Genomic DNA, 24,289 nt, shown 5'->3' on the forward strand with positions numbered 1-24,289 from the left:
TAATATGGCTTTTGTGTTGTTAACATGTTTAATGTTTTGTATTTTCTTCTATTTAATCTCAAAAAGCTCCTAAAACAGTCAGCGATCACTGTTGACCTCCCTCGGCTTTTATTACCGCTAATCATTTATTTAAGCTCAGTTTTTAAAACCTTAGGAAGTAACTACAGCCCAGCCCATGCAGCAGTATACGAATGACTAACCTCGTATTGTGGATGGATTATCTCAGTTGTTCTCCTGGCTGAAGTTTGGTCCTTTTACAGCATCCTGCCATGCGATTACATTTGTTCCTGACCACCGAGAACACTCACGTTAACTTTTATCGAGTGGAAAAAAAGTTAGCTTGTTTATATTATGCTAACATAGCTGTGTCGCTAGCGGTCACGAAGCACATCATTATATACCAGCTAGCCAAACTTCAGTAACCCTACAAACGTCACTGCTGTTTAGTTTTCTGTCTTCATTTATGTTGGAAGTGATAACAGAGCTGTACGTTTTAATTTGTTTCCAAAACCCTGCAGTCAGGACATGCTATATTGTATTTAGATAGAAGCTAGCGAGCTAACTCCCTGCTAACTTCTAACTCCGTTAAATGTCATAAATTCCATTGTCATGGATGCCTGGATGTTAAACTCAATTGTTACACCTGGTAGAGCAGAACGCTGATCATTTTATTAAAGATGAAAGACTTTAGACAGTTTTTCAACTCTCAGTAATGCCATAGTGATCGTTTGATATATGGACCTGCAGCGGAGTTTAGGTCCAGACACGGCTAGTGACGTCAGACTGAACAACCGGATAATAATAAGTAGAACTGACAATGAAATTGAACTGAAAACTAAAATAAAAAATAAAAGTACTGAAAACATGGATGAAACAGAAGCGCTGCTTACAAAGCAAGAAGTTTGACATTAGGCACATTTATTTTTTAATAAGACCTTTCATAACTCAGTCAACCGACAACGCCAACTCCACAAATGCTAATATTATCAGATGTCGGGTTATTAAAAATATAAACAGAATTTCTATTTCTATGTAGATTTTGTCTCACTGTGTAACGTTTAACGTCCTCGAGCCGTCAAAACCAGCAGAAACAAACCTGAGAGGGAGACACACGGGTTCAAGTTGTCGTTTGAGTTTCTCATTCTTGTCACAGATGAGAGAATGATAAGAATAATTAAGAATAATTATTGTGTCTTAACCATTAAAAAGGTGGAAGTAAAATGATTTTTAAGCACAGACTTTCAGTCAGGTTACGTCTCTGTTATTAGCAAATCTTGCATTGTGGAGCAGTTTTCAACCACAGAAGAAGTAAGAAGTAATAACTGACTTTATTTGGATCTCCTCGTGGTATTATTGCAGGAATACAAACATCACATACGTGTGTGTGTGTGTGGTCTTGTGAAATTTCTGTCAGGTTTCCTGCAGAAGCTTCCAGCAGCAGCAGCAAAGCAGCCAATCAGAGTGTGACAGACGAGTGTGAGCGTGACCATCTGTACGTGGACTGATGCCGAAACACACACACAGAAAACACAGACTGTGTCATGTCTTTAAACCGTGGACTAAAAAATGAGATGAGTCACGTGTTGTTGTAACTTCGTCAGAGTGTAAACTACAAACAGAAACACGCATGAAATGATTCCCAGCAACGTGAGAAGCAAAGCAGCTGGAACGCTGACAGATCCCAGATCAGTCAGCAAAGTCACGTACTCGTGTTTACTGGTTAGAACTGGGGACGTTTCTGACTCCAGGATAAAAACACGTACAGCATTCCCAAACTAGTCAACTAGAGTTAAAGTCGTAAAAACTATAAATTAAATCAATCAATAAAAATATGCGGATAATAATGATTCATATAAATATGCACCGACTGAAACTTTGTAAATCACGGTTTGCTTATTTTCCATCCGATTTCGGCATGGGTTAAAATATTAAAAACAGACATGTCCTACTTTGTCCGGTTCTGTCTAAATGTAACGGAACAAGTTCCCATGGCTTTTCAACACATCCCACAATGGCTGATGAACACGCTGGGATCCTTTCACAACTGACTCTCAAAGTAAGGTCTGCAGATTGTTGCATCCCATCGACTCATACTGCCAACAACCCTTGATGGGTGAAGATGGCTCATAAAGGTCGCTCCACTGATGCTGTTTGAATGGAACAACCAAAAAGGTTGAGGAAGTACAGGAGCTACCTATTCAGCAAAAGCTTGGGTTTCTGCGGTTGGCTGGCACTGACATGAGATGTTATGTGTGAATCACCGTTATAAACATTTAGCCAACAAAAGAGCCCAACTTTGCCCGTTCAAAGGATCCCGATGTATTATGGAAATGCAGCACACAGATTTTTCAGGAAGGACTGGATTTCTCTTGAAAGTGTCTTCCAGGAGAGCCACATCCCTCCACATCCAAACATTAAAACTCGTAGCTGGGTTTCAGGATTGGGATATTTACCAGACGGCGACACTGTAAATAAACTAAAACTTGTCGAGGTTTCGATCCTGTTAAAAACTGTGGGCAGGAAGTTTAACTGCTGGACCGGAGTTCTTAAAAAGCCAAGTTCCTGTTGCTAAAAATAATCTCCACACCAGTGTAGCTGGACTGAAGATCACTCTGCACCTCTGTCCTGTTTCCAAGCATCAACATGCACAGACAATGCAGAAAAGCAGCACTTTTACAATGTCCTCTCCCCTTTTTTGGTGACTGTTTCTTCCCCACAATAACAGGAGTGCTGTGGGTGAAAATGGCGTGACATTATGTGAGTCTGCGGCCTCACTTTCAGCTCTGTGAGACTGTAACACTGACTGTGAAGAAGACGATGCCCTGACAGGGATAATGGATGAAGTCTGTTTTTGGAGTTTACTTTCAGATGCAAAAAATAAATTAAAGTGGACCCTTATTTCCTCTCATTGGTCTCCTGCTACAGTGGACATTCATATATAATGATGTCAGCGTATGAACACTAATCCATGTGAGACAAAGCTCAGGCTGCAGATACTCTAAACACTCAGTTTAGTAGTTTTTTTCTACTGTTGGATCCGTATGATGTCATAAAAAGAGGATACACCTAATATAGTCAGCTCAGAGGCAGAAACTCCACCCACCTTATGGTCAAACTTTGAGGCAGCCAATCGGAACAAAGCTGTCTTGAAGGAGGAGCTAAAAGTCGTTGTTTCATAGAAAGAACAAACTGAGATTATTTTGAGCTGGAAATGTGGAGTTTAGACAGATTTATAAAAAGAGTATACAGGAGAAAGAAAATAGATGGGGAATAAAATGAGGTTATTTTCCTTCATGAGCACTGTAAAACTTTGTGGTGTGTTTTAATATCTGATTAAACTTTAAATTCATGGATCGGCTCCTCAGAGATCTGCAGCAGATTTACTAAAGAGGTGGACACGGCGAAGGCTGAATGGGAACAATGCGTTTTTGAGCGTCTCACAGGTGTTTTTGAGGATGAAAACTGAACACCAAACAAACATGGTTCAAACAGAGAAAGCAGTGCTGAGCAGCTCTGCACATGCGTGTAAAAGCTGCGTTTGTTCCAGGAGAAAAACCTCCAGATGAGCCGTTTGGTTGTTTTGCCTCTGTCTGGTCCCTCTGTGTTTTATTAGCCGTGGAGTAAACATGATTACAGCCTCTCATCCCTCAAGTTTATATTTTATTTTTTGCTAATTGCTTCATAATAGAAGCATAATGCCCTACATTCATTAACTAAGGCTGAAAATTAAGTGTCGGCGTCACATCTGCTCCCGAGCCCTCGGTGTCTATAAATACGTGTGAACCGCGGCGCCCAGCTCTCTCAGTTATTACTATACAATTTCCATTATCTGATATTACTGCTCCGATAAAGCACTATAATCACTGAGTGGGGAATTAAAAAAATTAGCACAGAGCTGCAGAGCAGGAGTGCTGCTCGGGTCTATTTGTAGCAGCGTGGAGGTGTTTTTTTCCCCATCGCAGTCACCTCCAACAAAAGGTGAAAATTGCACCCAGAGTGGGGAACAGCTCAGAGGGGGGTGAAGGTGTAGATTCACCCCATCCTCTTCTCTTTGTCTCCACTGCCGGATTTGGCTCATCCCCTACAATCCACAGCTGTACCATCTGAGCTGGTTTCTGTTTGCTAGAAATGATTGGGGGGGGGGGGGGGGTTTCAGGGGCCCTCAGAGGCCTCCAGGGAGCCATGAGTGGCTGATATCCAGCAGTGAAACAAAGCCGAGCTAATCAACATGTGTTAACGCTGCTGTTAGACAAGAAACGAGAAGACAAACTGTGAGTCTAAAGGCTTCTTTAGGAAGTGTTTGTGTCCATTTGCTGTTGTGTGGCTACTGTTCCAGTGCTGGAGGTCAATATGAAACATGATAAATAATAAATAATCAGTGTAAGTTATTCAAACTCTGATATACACTTAGTGTCATGTGCCTTTTTTCTGCTGCTGGCTCTTTATGATGTCATACAGAGAGATCTTTACTTTGCATTGCACACACAGAGCTCTGCAACATCACCAATCACTTCCCTCAGGTATCCGATCCATCAGATAACAATATATTTAAACCATAATGTAAGTATTGGATTTTGCAGGAACTGTTTGTTAGCTGCAGGTCAGAAATCCCTCGTAGACCTTTCCACTCCAGCGGGTTGGCTCTTATTTTCAAATCAGAGAACTGCAGCAAAAGCAGTTTTAAATCCAGTGAGCTAAACTGGAAATGATCAAAATTACAGAATAGTACTTAAGTAAATTTCCTTAATTTAACACTGCGGGCACTTCTGTGCTTGTACAGGATTTTTCCGGGAGCGTTGGTTTCTTACACCACCAAAAAGGCACCAAAGTTAATGACTCAATGTATCATTAATTCATTCATTTTTCAAAATAAAACAGTCAAAAAGAATAACACACACATCCCATTAAGATTTTTTGTTTTGTCCATTGGACACAAGTGCCGTAACCCGGAAGTGACTTTGACTGCTGAAAAAAAAAAAGAAAAACAAAAGTTTACACTGTGAATATGACTGAGCGGTGGCTTAATACCAGCCAGAAGACAAATAGATGGGTTGAAACAGAAAGTTTATTTCTGAAATGTAAAATCAGCATACAGTGACCCTAACACTCCTACAAGCGTCCATTTTGACCAAAGTCTTCCCTAAAAAGAAAACAAAAAAACAAAATACATGAAGGAATGACTCAATTTCAGCAGGACAATAAAAACACTTTCACTTCACTGACTGATGAGTTTTTATTCCATCTTTACCTCCATCGTGGGTAAAAAGCTAAAAATCAGTCCTGTGACGCTCACAGGAGTAACGGACACTCGTGACGCCCGGAGAAGCGTGCGGCGCTCTCTGCATGTATTTGCACGGCCCCGAGCTGAGTCTAAAAGCTAAAAAACAGGCTGCAGGTCTGCGTTCACGCCGTGCCAGCAGGTACCAGGAAGAGCAGAAAAACACGAGTCCTGAACTGGATCTGTCTCCGTCCAGACTGCTGAGGTCAGAGGTCAAATGCCGACAAACCATCTTCGCATCGTTCATTATTAATTATTGTTACTAAAACAGCAGTTTTCATGTGGAGATGTACCTCAAAGAGTAAATTAAACATTTGTTTGGATGCTCCAGCTGCAGATTTATCCGTAAAAGAGTCAGAAACAGGAACCACTGTCCTCAAACCGGCTGCCCGCTATCCCAGAAGACACCAGGGCGTCTGGTTCTGGTCGCATTCCAGTTTGGTGTTGATGACAGTGCAGGGGGCGCCGCTGATGGTCAGCTCCTGTCGGGACTCCACCTCATAACGGAGGTTAGTCAGACCCCCCTCCGGATCCACCTTAAACTGCTCCTACAGGGAGAAGGAACAAGAGGAGGAGGAGATTGTTTTGAGTTTAAAAAAGTCCAAAACCTCAGGTTTACAACAAAATCTAAAAAATTAACTTTGTCACAAATCACATAATTGCTCAGGTACACGAGACAGCAGTTGAGGGGTGCAGCAGTGACATGAAACGATCTGTGAACATGTTGGCGTTCGACAAGGGAGCACGAAGAGAACCGAGGAGGTGGCGGGATGTAAAAAGGAAGGCAAAAGGGGGCATGAAGCCTCCTGCATCACCTTCAACCACCTCCAGCTGCTTCTTCTACACACATGGAAGCTTCTCCGGCACGTTGACTACGCTCCTAACGTCTGCTGGAGCCACCTAAATCCTTAACTAGCCAATCAGCACGCATTAGTGTAATGCTAACATTTTATGGTTTTAGATTAAAATTACACTGCTGAAACATTTTTACGACAGCGTTTTCTGTCACCCTTCTCTCTTTCAGCTCCTCATTTTTTAGTCTTAGACTCTTTTAAAGGAGCTTTGCATGATTCACAGTTCAGAATAATCCTAATCCTTCTTTATCTGATATTTCTTTCAAGCTTCTGAGTCTGAAAAGTAGGTGGGAGGAGTTTAGGCTCCTGAGACGACCGTATTAGGGATATCCCCTCTCTGTAACATCATACAGACCCAACTGTTGAAAAAAAAAACAACAAAAAAAAAAACGAGTAAACTGAGTGTAAGGAGCATCTGCAGTCTGAGCTTTTGGCTCTCGGGGGTTACCGTTCACACACTTAGCTCATTATTACAGACTTCATGTTTATTATAAACCTCCACCACGATGTGTGACAGGTACTAAGAAAAAGTACAACAGGTCCAGTTAGAGCTGGGCGATATGAGATTTTTTCATATCATGATATGTTTTTTTCATTTCAGGCGATAACGATATCTATCACGATATAAGCCAAATAACTATATTTGTAAGATTTAAATGTGCCGTTGCTCACAAGTAAAATGTGAAATAATCAGCAGCTTGTTTTTATTTAAATATTTATTTCCCATAATAAGTTCAACAGGGTAGATGTACTTAAGGAACATGAGACTTTTTCAGATAAATAAAGGCAAATATTGCAAACTACACAAAAGGCAGCCGCTAAAGCGTTTAAGTTTCAAAATAGAACAAACGAAACAGACTAAATTGTCAATTCCACTTAGAAACAAAATATTAATTCTAAAAATAAATCTTAGTTTGTTTTACAGAAGAACAGACAAAACTGACTAACTTTTGTCAATATCAAATAAACTGAGAACTAAAAGGAAATTCTCAATCTCTCCTTGTTGTATAGCTTAGCTTTTCAAACAGTTTTAACAGTTACTTTAGTCTGACAAAAGCCGAATGACGAATTAGCGCTTCCAGTCAGAGACTGAGGCTACGTCCACACGTACACGGGTATTTTTGAAAACGGAGATTTTCCGTTTTCGTTTTAAAAAATAATCCCGTCCACACATAAAGGCAGAAATGAAGGAAAACGCTGCTATGAACATGCCAAAGCAGCAGGTGGCGCTAGATTCCTAACCGTGCAGAAATGTTGGCCAATCAGAAGTCTAGAAGCCTCGGTGGGAAAAAGTAAACAAAGCTGGGGCATAGAAGCAGAACCGAGTCGTATGTGTGGAGGGACAGTAACTGTGTGTATATGTAAGCATTTAAACACTGCAGAGAGTAGAATTAACAGTAACAGTATTGTAGAAATTCATTTCACCGAAACAATAACTTGGCGCAGTGTGACGCATGCACCAGTTTATTGTATTTCCAGACTTGCTTTCGGCACAATTTACAGTGCACGCTACTCTGTTTTTTGTCAGACTTGAAATAGCCGAAATACCTTCACACTACGGAACTTCTATGGCTCTTCCGTTCGACAATCTCTCCGGCATTGGAACCATCATCTGTTTTCTCTTCGGTCACGCTCGGTTGATTTTTCTAGTCGGCACACTCATTTCCTCCATTACCCGCTGGCTGCTTCCCAAACAAACACACGTGCGGCTTGGCACTTGTGCTGTACGTAACAAGTGGTTCGGCTCTGCGCTACTTAATTTGGATTGGCTGACCTTTTTTTTTTTTTTTTTTTTTTGAGGACAAGAGCGGCGAGGTCTATTGCAATAGCTTAATTTCTCTATCGAGTAAAAGTTATATCGCGATACATATCGTTATCGTTCTATCGCCCAGCTCTAGGTCCAGTTAAGTTATTGACTAAAATAAAGTCAAAGAGTATTTTTGTTTTCTGGAGTTCATCACAGGGAATCAATGACCCGCAGCTGACAAGTCATGCAGACGAGTGAAGGTAAAGAGATGCGACTTTATCACTTTATAAGCTGACGTGAAATTATTTGATGAATTTTAGTTTCTGCTGCCTCGATGAAAACAAGCTGGATTTTTTAAAATCGCCCACTCGTGCTTTTCTGCAGCAGGTGGATTCTCGTACCTGCTTCTGAGCAGCGACTCGTTTCTGGTCCCTCTTCCTCCAGGCTGGGTCGTGGACGTGCAGGAAGGTTTTATATCCTGTGGTGATGCCGCTCGGTCTGAACAGCTGCAGAGAAAAAAAAACAGCAGGAGCCCGTAACAGTACACCCTCTGGACTTTCATCACAAAGATTCACTTTGATGTATTACAAGTTGTATTCCCGAGTTCACCACAGCCATGCCCTTTAACAAGAACTTGCTTCCTCACACATCATCATCGTCAGACTACAGTAAAACCGCCTGGAAATGGCAAAATCACAACAAAAAGCACCTCTTAAATTCAAATTGGTGGAACTTCCTGTTGGATCCAACAGGAAGCCTTTTTGCAACATCTGTGAACTTCTTTTTTTAAAAACAATGATGAACGCCATGTGGCGGATATGAGGACCAGGCTGTTTGTTGTCTTTTTGTTCCGGCGGTTTTCTTTTTGGTTTTGTTACCTGTAACTCTGCTTTTCTCAACCGTCTGTAGAACTCGTCGTCCTCTCTGCCCCAACCCCAGAACCGGTTTGACATCCCGTTACACTGCAGGGAAACACAGGGGGGGTAAAAGTTCATGTTCTGCATCAGAGCCAAAGAATTAGCTTCATTTAAAATTTGAAAGCTGCAGAGCAACAATAAAAACACCATCGATGATGTTATTTTAAACTACAGAACATAAATCTGCTGATATAACCATAGCCAAGATCACAGACAGTTAAATGACTCCACCTGGTGGACAATTTGAGTAACTGCACCCCCCACTCTGGTCTATCCATCCACTGCCGCTTATACTTTTCAGGGTCTATATCCATCCATCCATCCATCTATGCACAAATCTTTTTAACCTCACAGGGACAAAATGTATTCCCTCCTCAGATTTCCCCCAATGCAAAGAGCAGTAAAGAGAGACGTTCAGCAGAGGTATCTCATATAGCTCAATGCTCTGACACTTATATTGGCTTTATTGTCTTAAACAATACTAAAATGCAGGTCAGTGTCTCTCCAGACACTCTTCTTAATGTGCCACAGTGACCCTCGCAGCCCTGGGAGATCCTTTGAAAATGTGTGAAAGCTGGCGTGGCGAGGCTCAGTACCATGTGGTAATGCTTCTTGGTAAGCAGCAGGATTCCTCCTACGTAGGTTTTGTAATGGTAGAGGGGGTGGAGCTCCGGCGAGGCCACGTGGAACGGCCCTTTCTCTGGGAAGCCGTAATCTAGAGCGTCGTTCAGGGGCAGCAGGTCCACATCGTGCATGGCCAGGTAGTCTGTGTCGTTACCGCTCTCCGTGTAGCCCACGTTGATCAGAGATGCCCGATTAAATCTGAAAGAACAGGTAAGAAATCCACATTATCGTAATTTCTCTGTTTGTTGCAATGACAAGTTTTAAATTATCCTTCTATTTAAAATCTCTGCCTGAGCAGGAAAATTCTCTTTGTTTTTTGTTTTTCCTAAATGTGGCGTCCCAAATGGATCCATTTTAGGTCCTTTTATTTTCACCATCGTTAACCCTCGGCTCCAGGTCTTTCACAAAAACAACTTGAATTCTAACTTTTTATGCAGTCGATACTCCATTTTATCTACCAGCTGCTAGACCTGCAAACCTCTGATATCGGTCAGATGAACTCTGACCCTTGATGATGAAACCTTTTTTTCAACAAAATGACAACAAAACTGGAGTTAATCAGCGTTTAAACCAGCACAGCTGTCGAGGTGGACTTCTTTACATCCTTTAACCACAAACACCCACCTGGTGACATCATACATGAACATCCAGCTGCACTGCAGGCCACAGAGGTAACGCAGAGCGACAGAGCACAGGTAAATACATACAGGTAAGCTAAAGGAAGGTGAGACAACCCACTCTTGTTTCAGAGTGTGAAAAAAAATGTGCTCAGCGAAACGCTGACAATATTCGACCCGATCTGGAACAAACAGGCGACCATTCGCTTTAACAACATGCTGGATTGAAGCGGATGATCATGTGACCCACCAAGCTCCAAGCTCTCGTCCTAAAGATCTGCTACCTACTGCTGAAGGGTGTCTTCAGGACATGTGTGTAAATTATCAGTAAATGACAACAGAGTACACACACACACACACACACACACACACACACACACACACACACACACACCATTTCCTATTAATTACTTGGCTGTTTGTTGTCATCATAGTTACTTCTGAACGTTAAAGTTTGAATGTTTTAGAAATTATTACAAATGTAAAACTAGTTTTAAGTAACTGTCTCCTCACTTCTTATTATTTAATAATCCATCTGTACATGAACAGATTAAAGTGGGATGTAAAAACTGCTTTTAGCCACTGTGCCAAGTTAGCTGAGCCAATGACGTCACTGCTCTATAACATGTTGAGAACTAATGTGTTAACAAAGCTGAAACCATCGTCTCCTCTGAGATTTAACTGATCACAGGAAGTGATATTTATTAAAAAGATGATAAACAGTCATTTGCATTGCAGTTTCCTGTCACTACATTACAAAGTACAGATTATAGCAGCGTGGCTAAAACCTTCGGGTGTTGACTTTCTCTAACTGAATGTATGTTTCATCTTTCTGACTTAAACAATCACACAGATCCAGAAATATTTCTCATTTCCCACATTTTCCCATCTCTGTAAATGCAGCATTTTCTTGAAAAGTGGCCATCAAAGTGAGCAACAGCAAACCGGTTCTGATCCCTGGGCCACCTGTTTGACATATTTTCTTCTGTGGTTGGAGAGGATGCCTCACCTGTAGTGATCCACCTGGTTGATGATGAGGATCTTGTGGCGGATCTTATTCTTGTTGAGGAACGCATGAATGAAGGGAACGAACACCAGTAGCTCCTCAAAGCGCTCTCTGAAGGGAACTACGATGGCCAGTTTGTGAGGCCCCCAAGACGGGTCGTCCACCACGGACGCCTGACCGCTGGCCGGGCAGGGTGGCGCCGGCTGTTGGGGCATGCATCGTTCTCCGTGCGTCGCAGACATGTCGCCTGAACAGCTGAGCTGCAGCCAGAGCAGAGAGACGAGGACCAGCACCATGCACAGCCCGAACAGCTTGTAGACGGTGCATTTACCGGACAGGTACCTGATGCACAGAAGAAGTGGAGTGGTCAGAGATTGGCTGGGTTCAGATTAAGGCTCATTTACAGGTGCAAAGAAATGATTTCACTTTATTTAACAACATAAAATTGCAACTCTGGAAACCACTGACTCAGGCCTCGACATGAGCTGTTAAACACGTCTGAAAAGGTTTTAAAACCTGAGAATCCTACTGCCTGTGGTCAGTGAACACAACAAACCAGTACACTGATATTAGAGGGCGAACACATGAAATGACCAGCAGCATCCCAGCAGGGGCGTGGCTACCAGCGACTGTAGAAAGTCAATGATTTTAGGTGATGAAATAAAGCGACCACTGGTGGCACAAAGTAGGAGGCCAAGTGACAACCAGGCAGAGCGAAGGACACCGCTGACTGAGATGACTGTGCAGTGTCAGAGGGTTACCTAGGCAACTGTAGTCAGAAAAGTCCACAAGCAACAAACCATCACCAGGTGATGAACATTGAGCTAATCTATTATTGTTTATTTTGTCATGCACTCTTCACATTTCCTCGCGGACAATTTCTGAAGCCTCAGCGTTGGCGTTTTTCATCGCCACCATCTTGTTTTCTTGAAGTGACCATATTTGGAGGAATGGGTGGAGTCATGAAGTAATGCTAGAATTCAGCCTTGTTCACTAATCTGTGTGTAGAAATGTTTTTTGACCCTGCAGCACACGCTACATTCCTGCGGGACTCGTTTAAGTAAACCGGTTTACCTCCAGGGACCTCGAGGAGGAAGCTAAGAAATTAAATCACTGAGGCAACAAAAACAAGAAGAAAAGAAAAAGAAGAAACTGAAGTGAAAGTAAATTTAAAATGTTTTCTTTGGGTTTATTTGATCCTGTTCTGTTTTTGGCCCTGATGGTTTGAATCCCACCCTCTATTACTTCCCGTCTGTGGTGATATCAGCATTTTCTTGCTGTTACATCATGTCTGTGTGCTCACATCGATATCAGCGCTCCAACAAAACACTTAATACTTCCCCTTTCATCTAAAGTTTATATCTTCTGTTGGTGAAAACGTTCCTGTCTTTGTGCTTCTTTCTTAAATATAAAAATAAAGTTACTGTTACTACTGTCACCACTTTTCACAGCTCTCTGGGCTCAGTAAAGACTACCATGCCACACCCAAATATCTCTGAATCTGTTAGTCTGAAAGAAATTGGCTTTATTTAAGGTACTGAAAATGTGTTAACACTGCAGAAAAGCACCCGATTTTCTGTTTCAGACCTGAATGCACACATGCTGCACTTTTTGTTTCGAAGAACATTTCTTTAAATCACGATTAGTCGACAAGCTGCTGAACATAAAAGCTGTGACTCAAATATTCAAAGCATGCAGAGAAATCAGTAAAACGAAGAAACAAGGAGGCAACAGCATGAGTTCCCAAACTGTGTCTCAAGCAGAAAACTCACCATGCTGCTGTGCATGTTGACACTCTAGGGTGGCAACTTTGGACATTTTTACAGTGAATCGGACAAAAACAGTTAACATGCTTCACCAATGCATGGGGAATTTCCTTAAAGATAACCTGGTGTGATGCAAAAGTCATTAATGGAGAAGAAAAGTGCAAAGACTTAAAGCTGCTGTGACAAATCTGTCGCCATAAAGGAGATGATGATGATGATGATGATGATGATGATGATTTGGGTTGAGTCCTGAGGGGCAGCCTCTTAAATGATTTTGTGAATACTAAAATGAACACAGAGGAAATCTCCTTATTCCTTAGTCTTAATTTTAATTCTGACCAATCTCTGATGGATGTGTTTACCCTCTAAAAGACAAAGAGTCAAAAAGTCCACCACCTCTGTCCTACGCTCTCCATACAATAATAATGAAAACTAATCCGAAAATTTGAAAACTAGAGTAACTCTGGGCTACAAATTAAGTTTAAGATGTGAGGATGACAAACTGGGGAAAGATAAAGGAAGAAAGACTCCCTGACAGAATCACTTTAAGCACCTCTGGATGTCCCTGAACCACAGTTTGGGAACCGCTGGTGGAAACAACAAGGCTGAAGTTTTACTCACTTCTCCTGCTGCCCGGGAGCTTTAGATGGATCACTTCTTCAAAGCCGAGAAAGAATATTAATGAGGTTTCTGGTGATTTCCCATCACTTCTTTTACATTTAATTTTAATACCACACAAACAAGCTAAAGACATTTTTCAAAGAAGAAATTTAAAATCAATGAATTCACATGAGTTCCTCCGTTCAGTGTAACAGTAACACCCAGAAATAAAACCCATAAAGCAGGCTGTTAAACTGAAAGAGCCACGTTTGTTTGTTTTTTTATAAAAAACAAAACCAACAACATTTTTTTTAAACAGCATGACTTTTATTGAGGCATTTCCCCCTGCATATGTCCCCATTTTTACTGGAAAGTTGGCGGTCTTTTCTCTTGTCAATTTGCCAGTTTTCCCCCGTAAATGTGCTGTATTTTCTGCTGTATATTTTTTTACGAGTAAATCTGACATTTGTTGAAAAAAATTATTTATCTTTTCTTGAATATATGCAATTTGTTTCCGTATGGGCAAGGTTTCCTTGTAAATTTGACAGTTTCTCTAGTTTTCCCTCTGAAATCTGTTCTTCTGTATAGTTACTTTTTACGGCTTAGATTATTTCAGTGATTTTAACCTCTCTGTGATATATTTGAACCTTCAGTGAGTCTGATATTCGGCTGTAGCAAACTTACTGAAACTAAATCAAAGCATGAAAATAAGAAAGAGAAAGGAAAAACAAACTTCATGCTCTCCTCTCACCTCCTGTCCTCTTTGAAGTAGAGCACGGGTTTCCTCCTGGATGAATACATCATGTTGCCGGACTCGCTGTAAAGTCGGACCAGCTTCTCTCCTCTCCTTCTTGTTGTTATAAATTATAGCTTGGTTATTTCAGGCTTTTCTCCTCCATCTTTCCTCATTTGTAAGTGTTGACGGAAACCAGACTGTGCTCCATGCCGGCCCTCGGCTCTGTGCCCCGGTCTGCTGCCGCCGTACAGCTGCTTAACATCTGCTCAGATTTAAATCCTCCTCCGGTCTGTTAGCTTCCGCAGCTAACTGTACACGTAGCATCAGCGGTTCGCTCACATCGCCGCTCCGGGTCCAAACTCAGCTCCTCCCGGCTATAACCTGGGCTTTATCGACGGTCACCGAGCCTATGCGAGTGTTTGCTAAATTTTTATTTCTGTTAAAACAAAAATGTAACACGACAGGCTCCGATTGGAAGCATATTTCAGCGTTTTTACCCGCTGAAAGTACACCAAGCTGACTGTACTGTGGTCCAACCTCTATACGAGTCCGATGGGGAACAGCGGCGAGTATAAGCAAAGGTTCCTATGGTTTTTGTCTCATTAAAGGAGCAGCACATCCGCAGGGAGACCTGCTGTGAGTTTAGTGACTGAACAAAAACATATCCCTGTTTTACTGCCACCTGTGCCACAGATTATTAATATTGCTGTTGTTAACACAGAATATGACACGCTGTTTTGCTGTAAAGTAACAACAGATGTTCTTCAGATGTTTCAATCCTGTTGGACAAACCTGCACAGATGTTAACCTGTTATTTTTATGAGAGCAGTTCTCATTCAGTACCAAAGATTTCAGTTTAACCGCACATCTATAACATAAATGATCCTTTACCCTACTTAGTGCTCTGTTAGTTTTAAGAACACCTGAATCCTGAAAAAGTAAGTAACAGGTCACCTGCAGTCCCACCAGGAGATGATCCGTGGATGAGGCCGACATCCGTTGCATATGCAAACATCTGGATGCACCACCTCTTTGTGTGGGGCAATGTTGGAGGTGGACCAGCATGTCGATCTGACATTGATGACATCAGAGCAGCTCACCTGCTCCTTCCTCTTGGTGTCACTGTAGCACCTGGACACTGAGGACACGCCTCCACCTTCACCTCTGTTGACAAAACAGCGGCTAACTTGTTTTTGTTCCTCTTGAGAATGAGATGCATCATCACTGGTGACGAAGTGCCACGTACAGTGAGGAGCCGCTTTCTTCTCCATCTCTTCGGTGGACTTCAGAGGAGCCTTGTTTACTCGCCTGTCTGTGTCCGTGTACCTGTAGCTCTTATATGTGCTGATGGGGGGGGACACTGCAGTTGAGTGTCACTCTGGTACAGCAGCAAGTCAAGAATGAAGCCATCCTCAGAAACCCCAATTTGTCAGGTCTGTTCTGGATGTGCTGCCTCAGCTGTTTGCAGACAACCAAAACCTCATCAGCCCAAACCTCTGATGAAGAGGCTCATCTTCAACTTCTTGATTTATTAAATCAATTTTAACAGTAATACAGCAAAGAATGCAAATAAATATAGATTAAAATTCACAAAAATCACATATTCTGGTTATAGCTTAAAATGTCTTTAACAGTTTCCCCCTGCATAAGTCTAATCTCTGGACCGGACTGTATAACATCAGCAAGATCCTGTGTATGGTTTAATTCTACTGTTGGGTTAGGTGTTAAAAAAAAAAAAGGAAGAAAAAGAAACTCAGTGTAAAGCATCAGATGTCTAAAAACAGACATTATTCTTGTTGTTGTTTTCATTTCAACAACTTTTCAGTAACATAACGAGGAAAGAAAAACTTATAAAGACCTTCAGGAAGCCCGGAGATGTGCTGAAAAACAAAGCTTGGCTCTTTGGATGGAAAACAAAGAAATGCGGGGCGGCTCAAAACTTGTGCACAGTACTGAAACACACTGATCCTTTTTCTGTTTTCATTTAAGCTGTTTGAGATGTTTAATACCGTATTTTGTTAATAGCAGCAGCTTTGATCTTATTTTATTTCCACCATCGTTTTTAATTCCAATCAGAATCTCAAATTTATTCTCAAGTACAAACACATCAAATCAGAATTTAAGCAGAAAATTTGCTTCAACACAAAAGTTTTTATTCTCCACCAACAAAGAAATCCCTGATCACTTTAATTAAAGCAGTAGATTTTATATTAAATACTTGAAAATGTTTGGATTAAACGTCCCAAATATACAATAACACTTCCGAGTTTTACACCTTAGACGGTGATTCTTGAAGGTTTATAACAGCAGTTTAAATTTGACTTCATCAACCACACAAACACTTTGATTTGTTTTAATTTTATTATATTTTGCAGTCACAATACTCAGGTTTCTTTTAAAATATCTTTGCCCTTAAAAGAAAACAATTACTGTGTATAAAAACTCTTTTGTGACTTTATGAGCTGTGTTTTGGCGGGAATATTACAAGAATGTCATTTAACCACGCCATCCTTCAAACCAACTGAACTTTATTCTGAGTGCAATCACAGAGTTTCACATGGACGCTAAATAATAAAAAGCCCCTCTCCCGACCCCAAAATATTTCACCATCTGATTTAAAGCCCGCCTACAGGAACATTTCTAAAAAATGAAAACACGACCATCCATCCTTTATTGTTAAAAAGAAACTAAATCTCATCTGAAAACAGAAAAAATATGAACTGAGATCAGCGACCATCACCCTGAACGGTCGACCAAAGATATCACATTTCCTTGAAAATCGTCTTAAGCCTCGAACGAGCCCCTGAACTGAAGTAGCTCCAGGAGTCTTTCAGTAAATCAGTTCTGCGACTGATTACAGTGAGCAAAGCCTGCTTCAGATGTTCTCAAAAGCAGCAGACTCGAAACACAGAGGACAGCTGCAGCGACGCCGACCGGCACAAAAAACGCGTACAAACATCCAGAACCTGAAAGTAATGTGATGAAGTGAAACATCGAAACAACTCTGTGTTTCAGTAAAATAAAATAAGACCGTTTCAGATCTTTAATAACGTGAGCGGCAGTGTTAAAATCACGCCCCACTTTTAGTCAGCGTTGCAAAAAAGAGAAACATTTCCCGTCCCTGGTAACGAGTATGCAAACGCCGAGATCACACGTCGTCTCAGTAACCATCAGATCTGTGGATTAATGAATGAATCTGGATGATCATTTCTGAGCTCAGATCACACGTATACGTGACTATCATGTCCCGCAGACTTGCATCGCTATAGGCCAGTAACACATGCTGCGAGCGAGGGGGAGAAAATCTAAAACTGCTCCGCCGCCGGGCGCTGTAATAAATATGGAGGAGAGGGTGGGTCACACATTCCCTGATTGGTCAGGTTAAACGCTCGTCACGATCACGGCTGGTGACGAAAACAGTAACAACAAAAATCTTAAACATGTTTTTCAAGCCAAATCCTGCAGCTGGGTCTTTTCTGCCGCCCGCCACTAAGTACTGCATCCATCAGTAGACACCACACACACACACTCACACTCACACACACACACGCATGCACGCACACCCTCTGACTCCAGATTACACCAGCTTCTTGGCCTCGAAGAAGCTCTTCAGGTGTCTCATCTGCCAGATACCGATGGCCACCAGGATCAGGGTCTGGACGATGGACCACCAGAGGACCCGCTGGTTGGTGCTCTCGCTGGTCTGACGGAAACGCTCCTCACGATACTGAGGGAAAAACAGACGGCAGGGGGCGCCCGTTAAACCTTAACCTTTGTTAAACCTTTGTTTTTGTTTCTAATGTCTCTGTAAAGCACTTTGAATCACCTTGTTGTTGAATTGTGCTATACAAATAAATTTGCCTTGCCTTGCCTTAACGCTGTCATTTTTGACAGCTATGACAATACACAGTGTCTGAACATTTACAGTTGCAAAAATAATAATAATAACTAAACGTTTAAACATAAACCTTATATTTGAACTAGGGCTGCCAAAAACGATTATTTTGATAGTCGACTAGTCACCGATTATTTTTGCGATTAGTCGACTAATCAGATCATCATCCACTGGACGTAAAACGTACAACTTATTGCACCAGCACGCATCTGCTCTTATATAACTATCATTAACTTCCAGCTTTAAGTGTTTAAGGTATGTGCTAACTAAAAATAAAGACAAGATGATTTAATCTCAGCCAAACCGATTTACTCAGGAACAAATAAAATACTGAAAGCCCTAATTTGAATTAAATAAATGTAGACTCCACTGACAGAAACAGAAAATGGGTTCCTGCTTTTCTACTTTGGTGACTTTTTGTGCTTTAAGTCATAATAAATTTAATGACCAGCTGAGGCAGGAATACATCAGGAGGTAAAACATCTGTTTTAATGAATGGAGTCTGGTGGAGAGTACAGGCTTCATGTTGTCAGGAAACTGGTGCTGACAGCCGGTAAAGTGGTAAAAATGTTCTGTTAAACTGATTTTTTTGGGGCGTGTACATAAAATCAAAGAGCCTGAGAGACGAGCAGCTCTGATTCATGTTCAGGGTCTTCATGCGTTTCTGACAAAAACAAAAAAGCGCCAAGGCGTTTCTGACTGACCCGCTGGTAGTTCTGCTCCTTCTGGATCTGGTCCACCTGCTCCACCAGCTGTCGGACTCTCAGCTGCAGCTCCGTCAGTTTGTCCTTGGCAGCGATCTCAGCGTAGTTGTTGGCGTGTTCGCCCACCTGGATGTCCAGGTGAACGCGCTGCAACACATCACAAAAATCACAAACCGCGGTTATGAACATCACGGATCAGAACAGAAAGGAATAAACTGCTGAAGCTCTCGTTTGTATGTCTGAGCGTCTCCTCACCAGCATGCCGCCGGCAAACAGCGAGAACTTGGAGGAGTTGGAGTGAAGGCAGATCTGATGTTCTCCAGGTGTGTGCGACGTGAAGGTGAAGCGTCCTTCTGAGCCGTACTGTCGAGACAGAATCACCTGCAGGGAAAAAACAAAACATCTTCCACATCAAGCAGAAGTCTCAGCATTTGTACTGTAACTCCTGAGAGCTGAAAGCTGCAGACTGCTCTGAAAACTCAGTTTATTACACTTTTTTCCTTCTCCTGCATCGCTGTAATCTCGCAAAGCAAGGAAGCCCCACCCACCTGTTGCTCAAAGCTTTGGCAGCCAATCAGAACAAGTTGGCTTAAAGGCAGAGGAGCTAATACATGTTGATTCAGAGTATGAGCTGAAGGAGGAACATTTTAAACTGAACTACTGTGAATCCTGCCGAGCTCCTCGAGCACAGTCCAGGCGTAAAAATACTGCACATATCAAAATATATAAGCTACTCTGAGCTGATCCCCACAGAGGATGGATCCACATGTTTGATTTATTTTGTTCCAGGTACCCTTGCTGACGAAATCCCCCCATTTATCCGGGCTTGGGACTGACACGGAGCTTGTGACTTCCTGAGTCTGTGTTTTTGTCTCCTCCTGGTCTTCATCTGAGGACCTTTCACATATGAGGCATATGTGGCTGTACAGTTGAGCGTTAACCACGACAGCATGACGCCACATAGACTCTTTAAGTACATGAACTTTATGCTCACCTTGTCATCAGGATCTTTGACTTCCACAAACATGCCAAGACCCTGAGTGGCCGGCAGGTACTCCTCCCTTTGCTTATCATACAGCTGAGTCCGATAGTTACCTGCACAGACACACGGCTTGATTAGTGAGCAGTTTGAATGAATATGGTTTGGACCTGAAACCAACATCAGTTTATCAACTTCCAGTTGAATATGTCGACTTTTTTCTTTATGTTTTAAACTTTATGTTTCAGTAAATGCAACAGCAACAGAATTTTCTTTGTTTTCTTTAGAAAACTCCTTCACTATCACAATCTGAAGTTAACTCTCAGTTCACTGCTTTACTTTATCTGCAGATGCATTAGTAAAGGAGGTGCACCTGAAATGATTCCGAATTAACCTTTAACCTGATGAAAATTGTGCAGATTAAGATGCTGAAAGAAAAGCTTTTTTGAACGGACAGATTTCCTGCCGGCTGATGGTGTGTACCATGTGGTAGTTTCTCTCATTCAAACAGAGGAGGGCTGATTAACTTTGAGATAAACTTGCCTTTAATATAACCTGGATTCAATTATAGAGGAGGATTCAACGGACCAAAGGATCCACTTTAAACTTAGTGTTGATGGATTATTATTTCAACAGCTTTCTTTAATGGAAAAATACCTTTATGAAAACTTTAATCACACTTTAAAGTTTCGATTTTTTCCCCTTCCTATAAAAATAAATCATGCTATCGTGAACTATTATTTAGAATATTTATTTTAATTAAGTTTAATTTCTTTCGAAAAAGTACACACACATTTGAAGACACGACACACTAAACTTTAGCTGCTCGGCTAACTAGCTGCTAGCATTATCCTACAGATCCCCCTCTCACCGATAATCATGGTCTCGTCCGGAATCTCCTCGATGAAGCATTTCTTCTCGGTCTCTCCGATGTGAAAGTACAGCGCGGAGACGAAGCTGCACAAAACGTTCAGGAGTAAAACTGAAAACAGACACGGCTGCATCCTGATCCGGAGCGACGCCATCTTCCTGCCGGGACACACGGAACTCAAACTGAGCATGCGCCTGTCACAGCAGTGCCACGTAAACCCTTGCGGCACTCTGGCCAATCGGCTAACCGCAGGAGGGTACTGGGTGTCGTAGTTCTAAACGCTCTGGGCTTCTAAAATGAATGATAAATAATGTTATCATGATTAATCTTTTATTTTTAGGTTTTGTACTTAAAAAATAATCAAAATGTGCCTTTACGAAACATTGTTTAAATATATAATATATATTTATTGATTTAATTTAGTAAAGGAAAACAAATATTTCATTTCATGAGTAAAACTGGGTTGTTATACCTGTTATTATTATTTTGCATTACTGTTAGACCAAAATAATCTTGTGGTCTTTTACTGTGAAAGACCAAAGCGGGAAAAAGCCTTTTTCACACATGCGTAGAACAAATCAAACGGTATCCACGGCAACAGGGCCGAAGCGGACATGGCGCCCGGTGAGTGTGAGGTTTTTGTTGTTGATAAATCGGTGATGGTGCAGGGTTAAAGTGTGAAATATTTCATAGGTTAAAGTCAGTGGAGAATTTACAGGAGAGTGTACTGGTCGAATAAAACGGCATATGGTTATTTATTTTTGAGCAGGCTGAGCGTGGTCAGCGCAGCAAACACGTCAGGTTTCTGTCAGTTCATCAAACCTCAGCAGAGTCAGAGACGCTAACGTTACTAATAAAGAACCGCAGCACATGTTTTTACACAGAAATAGCAGCTGTGGTTCCTTATTTAGTCTCTTCAGTTCAGTTAGCCACATGGAAAACACTGAAAAAAGGATACTAAAGCCTAAAAGTGAGTGAATGGGTCAAATGCAGAGAAAAACAAGTAATTTCCCCATGGGGATCAATAAAGTATCCATTATTATTATTATTATTATTATAAAAAACAACACAAAATAACACATTAAACGGGAAGTTTAAAAATGTCAGTTTTAGTCTGACTTTTGAAAGACTCCACAGATCTCAGACACTCAGAGCCTGACAACATGACCACCTGAAGCTACTGGCAGTGCATGGATGTTAAAATTCACAGATGTACGTAGGTTCCGGTCCCTGCAAAGCTCTAAAAGTCAAAACCATACTCTTAAAGTGATATGATATGATATACCTTTATTAGTCCCACAAGGGGAAGTGCACTCTGAAGCAGCTGAATCAGCAGTGACTCAGTCTGAACCCTCACAGTGGCACTGTGAATGACCTGCAGACGTTCTCGCGGAGCTTTGTTAAGACAAGAGAACAAAGAAATTTGAAAATTGCAATAATTCAGAAGTGATGACATAGATGCATGAACGACAATCCTCAGTTCAGACATCCTGGACCTCAAAGCTGCTTTATAAAGAATAGAATAATACAAGAATATAAATAAATTACTAAATGCAGTAAAAGTAATCACAGACATTAGAAATGTCAAAGATATGACAAAAGAGACAGAAGAAAGAAAGCACACCTGCAAATCTGTGTGTACAACAAAATCACTTAAATAAATATTTAAATATTTTATATCATTAATAATATTATCAAGATCACCAATACAATCAGCAGGTTAATCAATAATCTGATCTGTCCTGTTTGTGGTCTGTAACTCACTCCTCTGCTTCTTGTTTCCACTTTTTTTCCTGCAGAGAGCCAACCAATCGTATCCTTCACCTGACTCTAACGCAGAGCTGCAGGTCATGTGACTTTGTGTCTGCTGTTGTTTCTCCTTGACCTCCTCTTCATTAGCTCTCGTCCGCTCCTCTGCAGGTGCTGTTCTACCTGAACAGCTGGTACTTTGCTGCCTTCTACCTGGCCGAGGTCCTCATGTTCATCTATAAAGGTGTGTGAGAGCATCCTCCTCTACCTCCTCTTTCTCCTGCAGCGCAGAACTCAGAGACAGAGTTTGAGAAATGGTGCCGTTCACACAGACGATTACATAAGACAGAGAATTAGGTTTTTTGACCGACCGCTGTGAGCTCGAGCTGAACTGGGACTGAGTTTGAGGTGCACTTGATTTACCGTCGAAGCTTCCAAGCTCAGAAAGTGCACAGTTGTAGCCCGGCGTGTAATAAACCACGAAATCTGGGTCCTTCAGGAGGTCTGCTGATGTACGCCTAACCCACAAAAGTCTGAACTCAGTCCAAAGTGCTTTTATTTTTTAAGATCGAGACACATTTAACTTAAGATTTTATTTTTACATTAAAAAAAGCTTAATATCCTGCTTTTGTTCAGCTGCAGCCTGAAACTCACTTTGTTAAGAAGTCATACGTGGGTCCACTGTAGCTGTGGAACTTTATCTAAACAGGTTAATTCCAATTAACAGCCTCCACAGTTTAAACCGGAGGAGAGGATTATGATGGTGATGAAGATGATGGTGTTTGTTAGATGGAGAGGCTGATGATGATGGGGTCATATTGATGTTGATGGCGTTCTGATGTCTGCTCTCTGCAGGAGTTTTGTTGCCGTACCCGTCAGATAACCTGGTTCTGGACGTCGTGTTGCTGCTGCTTTTCCTTGCTCTTGAGATTCTGCGGATCTTTTATGGTGAGCAAAGTCACGTCTCATTTTGAATAAATCTTTATTCATAACAGGAACGGTCTTTCATGTCCTTTAAGAAGTCAGATAAGATGATTTTTATCTGTCTTGAGTTCATGCTCTGCTGCTCCTACCATCTCCTACTTAATTCAATTCAATTTTATTTATATAGCGCCAAATCACAACAACAGTCGCCTCAGACATTTATGTGTCTGACAACAAAGTGCTTCACAAGAACATGTCGTACACACACACACAACATGCACGTCACAAACTGAGTGTCAAACTGCGTCTCCATCCAGGCTGGAAGGGAAACCTGTGCGAGCGCTCTCTGGCTTCCTGTGTGTCGCTCTTTGTCCTGCTTCCCTGCACCGCGCTCGCCGTGTACTACCTTCTGCTGCAGACCTTCATCCTGCGCCTCGAGTTCCTGCTCAACGCCGTGCTGCTCTGCTTCTACGGCCTCGAGTTCCTGCTCGGGCTCATCTCCATATCTGCCTTCTCCAGGTGACGGCGTCCTCGTGTGAGCTTTTTGGGTCGGTACAAATCTTAGTCGTTTCTTTAAATACTAAAGTTCATACTTTACGTCTTCTTCCGCAGGGCCAAAGTGTACTGAGGAGCAAACGCCACAGGATGAGTCAGCAGAGGTTTCTGTAAATATCTGCCATGTTTGATCAAGTTTTTTACCTTCATGAAACTGTTTCTGTAAATAAACTTTCTGATTTCTACGTCACAATTAATTCATCTCCAGTGTTTCCTTTTAAAAGTTTTTCAATCAGAATGAAGTTTAAACTGAAGGTCGGCTCCTTATATCTTTTATATACAGACTATAAACTATTAGCCTTTACAACAAAGGTGTAGTTAGCCAGCTGGTGTCTTCATCACGCTCCACCGACACACCGATCCTCTGGTCCTTGTGATCCCTCTGGATCTCCCGCACCACCTCCGCAGCTCCCGGTGGCCGCGTGGATGTCCGCATGAACTGTCTGCAACAGGAAGTCGAAGCATTG

General features: G+C 41.8%; 3 protein-coding genes across 4 annotated transcripts; 1 reads left to right on the plus strand and 2 right to left on the minus strand.

The window, feature by feature from the left end:
* Positions 1 to 5,047: 5,047 nt before the first annotated feature.
* b4galt7 (xylosylprotein beta 1,4-galactosyltransferase, polypeptide 7 (galactosyltransferase I)) lies at positions 5,048 to 14,707 on the minus strand. Its single transcript, XM_082551699.1, has 6 exons — positions 14,161 to 14,707; positions 11,047 to 11,385; positions 9,393 to 9,618; positions 8,758 to 8,841; positions 8,281 to 8,385; positions 5,048 to 5,826 (listed from the first exon to the last, which is right to left on the minus strand). Exons 1-6 carry the CDS (start codon positions 14,211 to 14,213, stop codon positions 5,671 to 5,673), a joined length of 963 nt encoding a protein of 320 aa, XP_082407825.1. The 5' UTR covers positions 14,214 to 14,707; the 3' UTR covers positions 5,048 to 5,670.
* A 1,780-nt stretch (positions 14,708 to 16,487) lies between these two features.
* On the minus strand, positions 16,488 to 20,799 carry tmed9 (transmembrane p24 trafficking protein 9). The gene is made up of 5 exons (XM_082551845.1): positions 20,595 to 20,799; positions 19,739 to 19,839; positions 19,000 to 19,125; positions 18,745 to 18,891; positions 16,488 to 17,872 (listed from the first exon to the last, which is right to left on the minus strand). Exons 1-5 carry the CDS (start codon positions 20,782 to 20,784, stop codon positions 17,723 to 17,725), a joined length of 714 nt encoding a protein of 237 aa, XP_082407971.1. The 5' UTR covers positions 20,785 to 20,799; the 3' UTR covers positions 16,488 to 17,722.
* A 100-nt stretch (positions 20,800 to 20,899) lies between these two features.
* On the plus strand, positions 20,900 to 24,019 carry tmem216 (transmembrane protein 216). Of its 2 annotated transcripts, XM_082551925.1 has the most exons (6): positions 21,167 to 21,218; positions 22,394 to 22,407; positions 22,494 to 22,587; positions 23,199 to 23,291; positions 23,585 to 23,786; positions 23,880 to 24,019. In XM_082551925.1, the coding sequence occupies exons 1-6, from the start codon at positions 21,209 to 21,211 to the stop codon at positions 23,893 to 23,895; spliced, it is 429 nt and encodes a 142-aa protein (XP_082408051.1). In that variant the 5' UTR covers positions 21,167 to 21,208; the 3' UTR covers positions 23,896 to 24,019. The 2 variants fall into 2 exon arrangements, with proteins under 2 accessions (XP_082408050.1, XP_082408051.1); XM_082551924.1 differs by lacking the exon at positions 22,394 to 22,407 and having other exon boundaries at positions 20,900 to 21,218; positions 22,515 to 22,587.
* Positions 24,020 to 24,289: the final 270 nt, after the last annotated feature.

Source organism: Aulonocara stuartgranti (genome assembly GCF_965226115.1).
Source record: "Aulonocara stuartgranti genome assembly, chromosome: 2".
In the NCBI taxonomy this organism is placed as follows: domain Eukaryota; kingdom Metazoa; phylum Chordata; class Actinopteri; order Cichliformes; family Cichlidae; genus Aulonocara; species Aulonocara stuartgranti.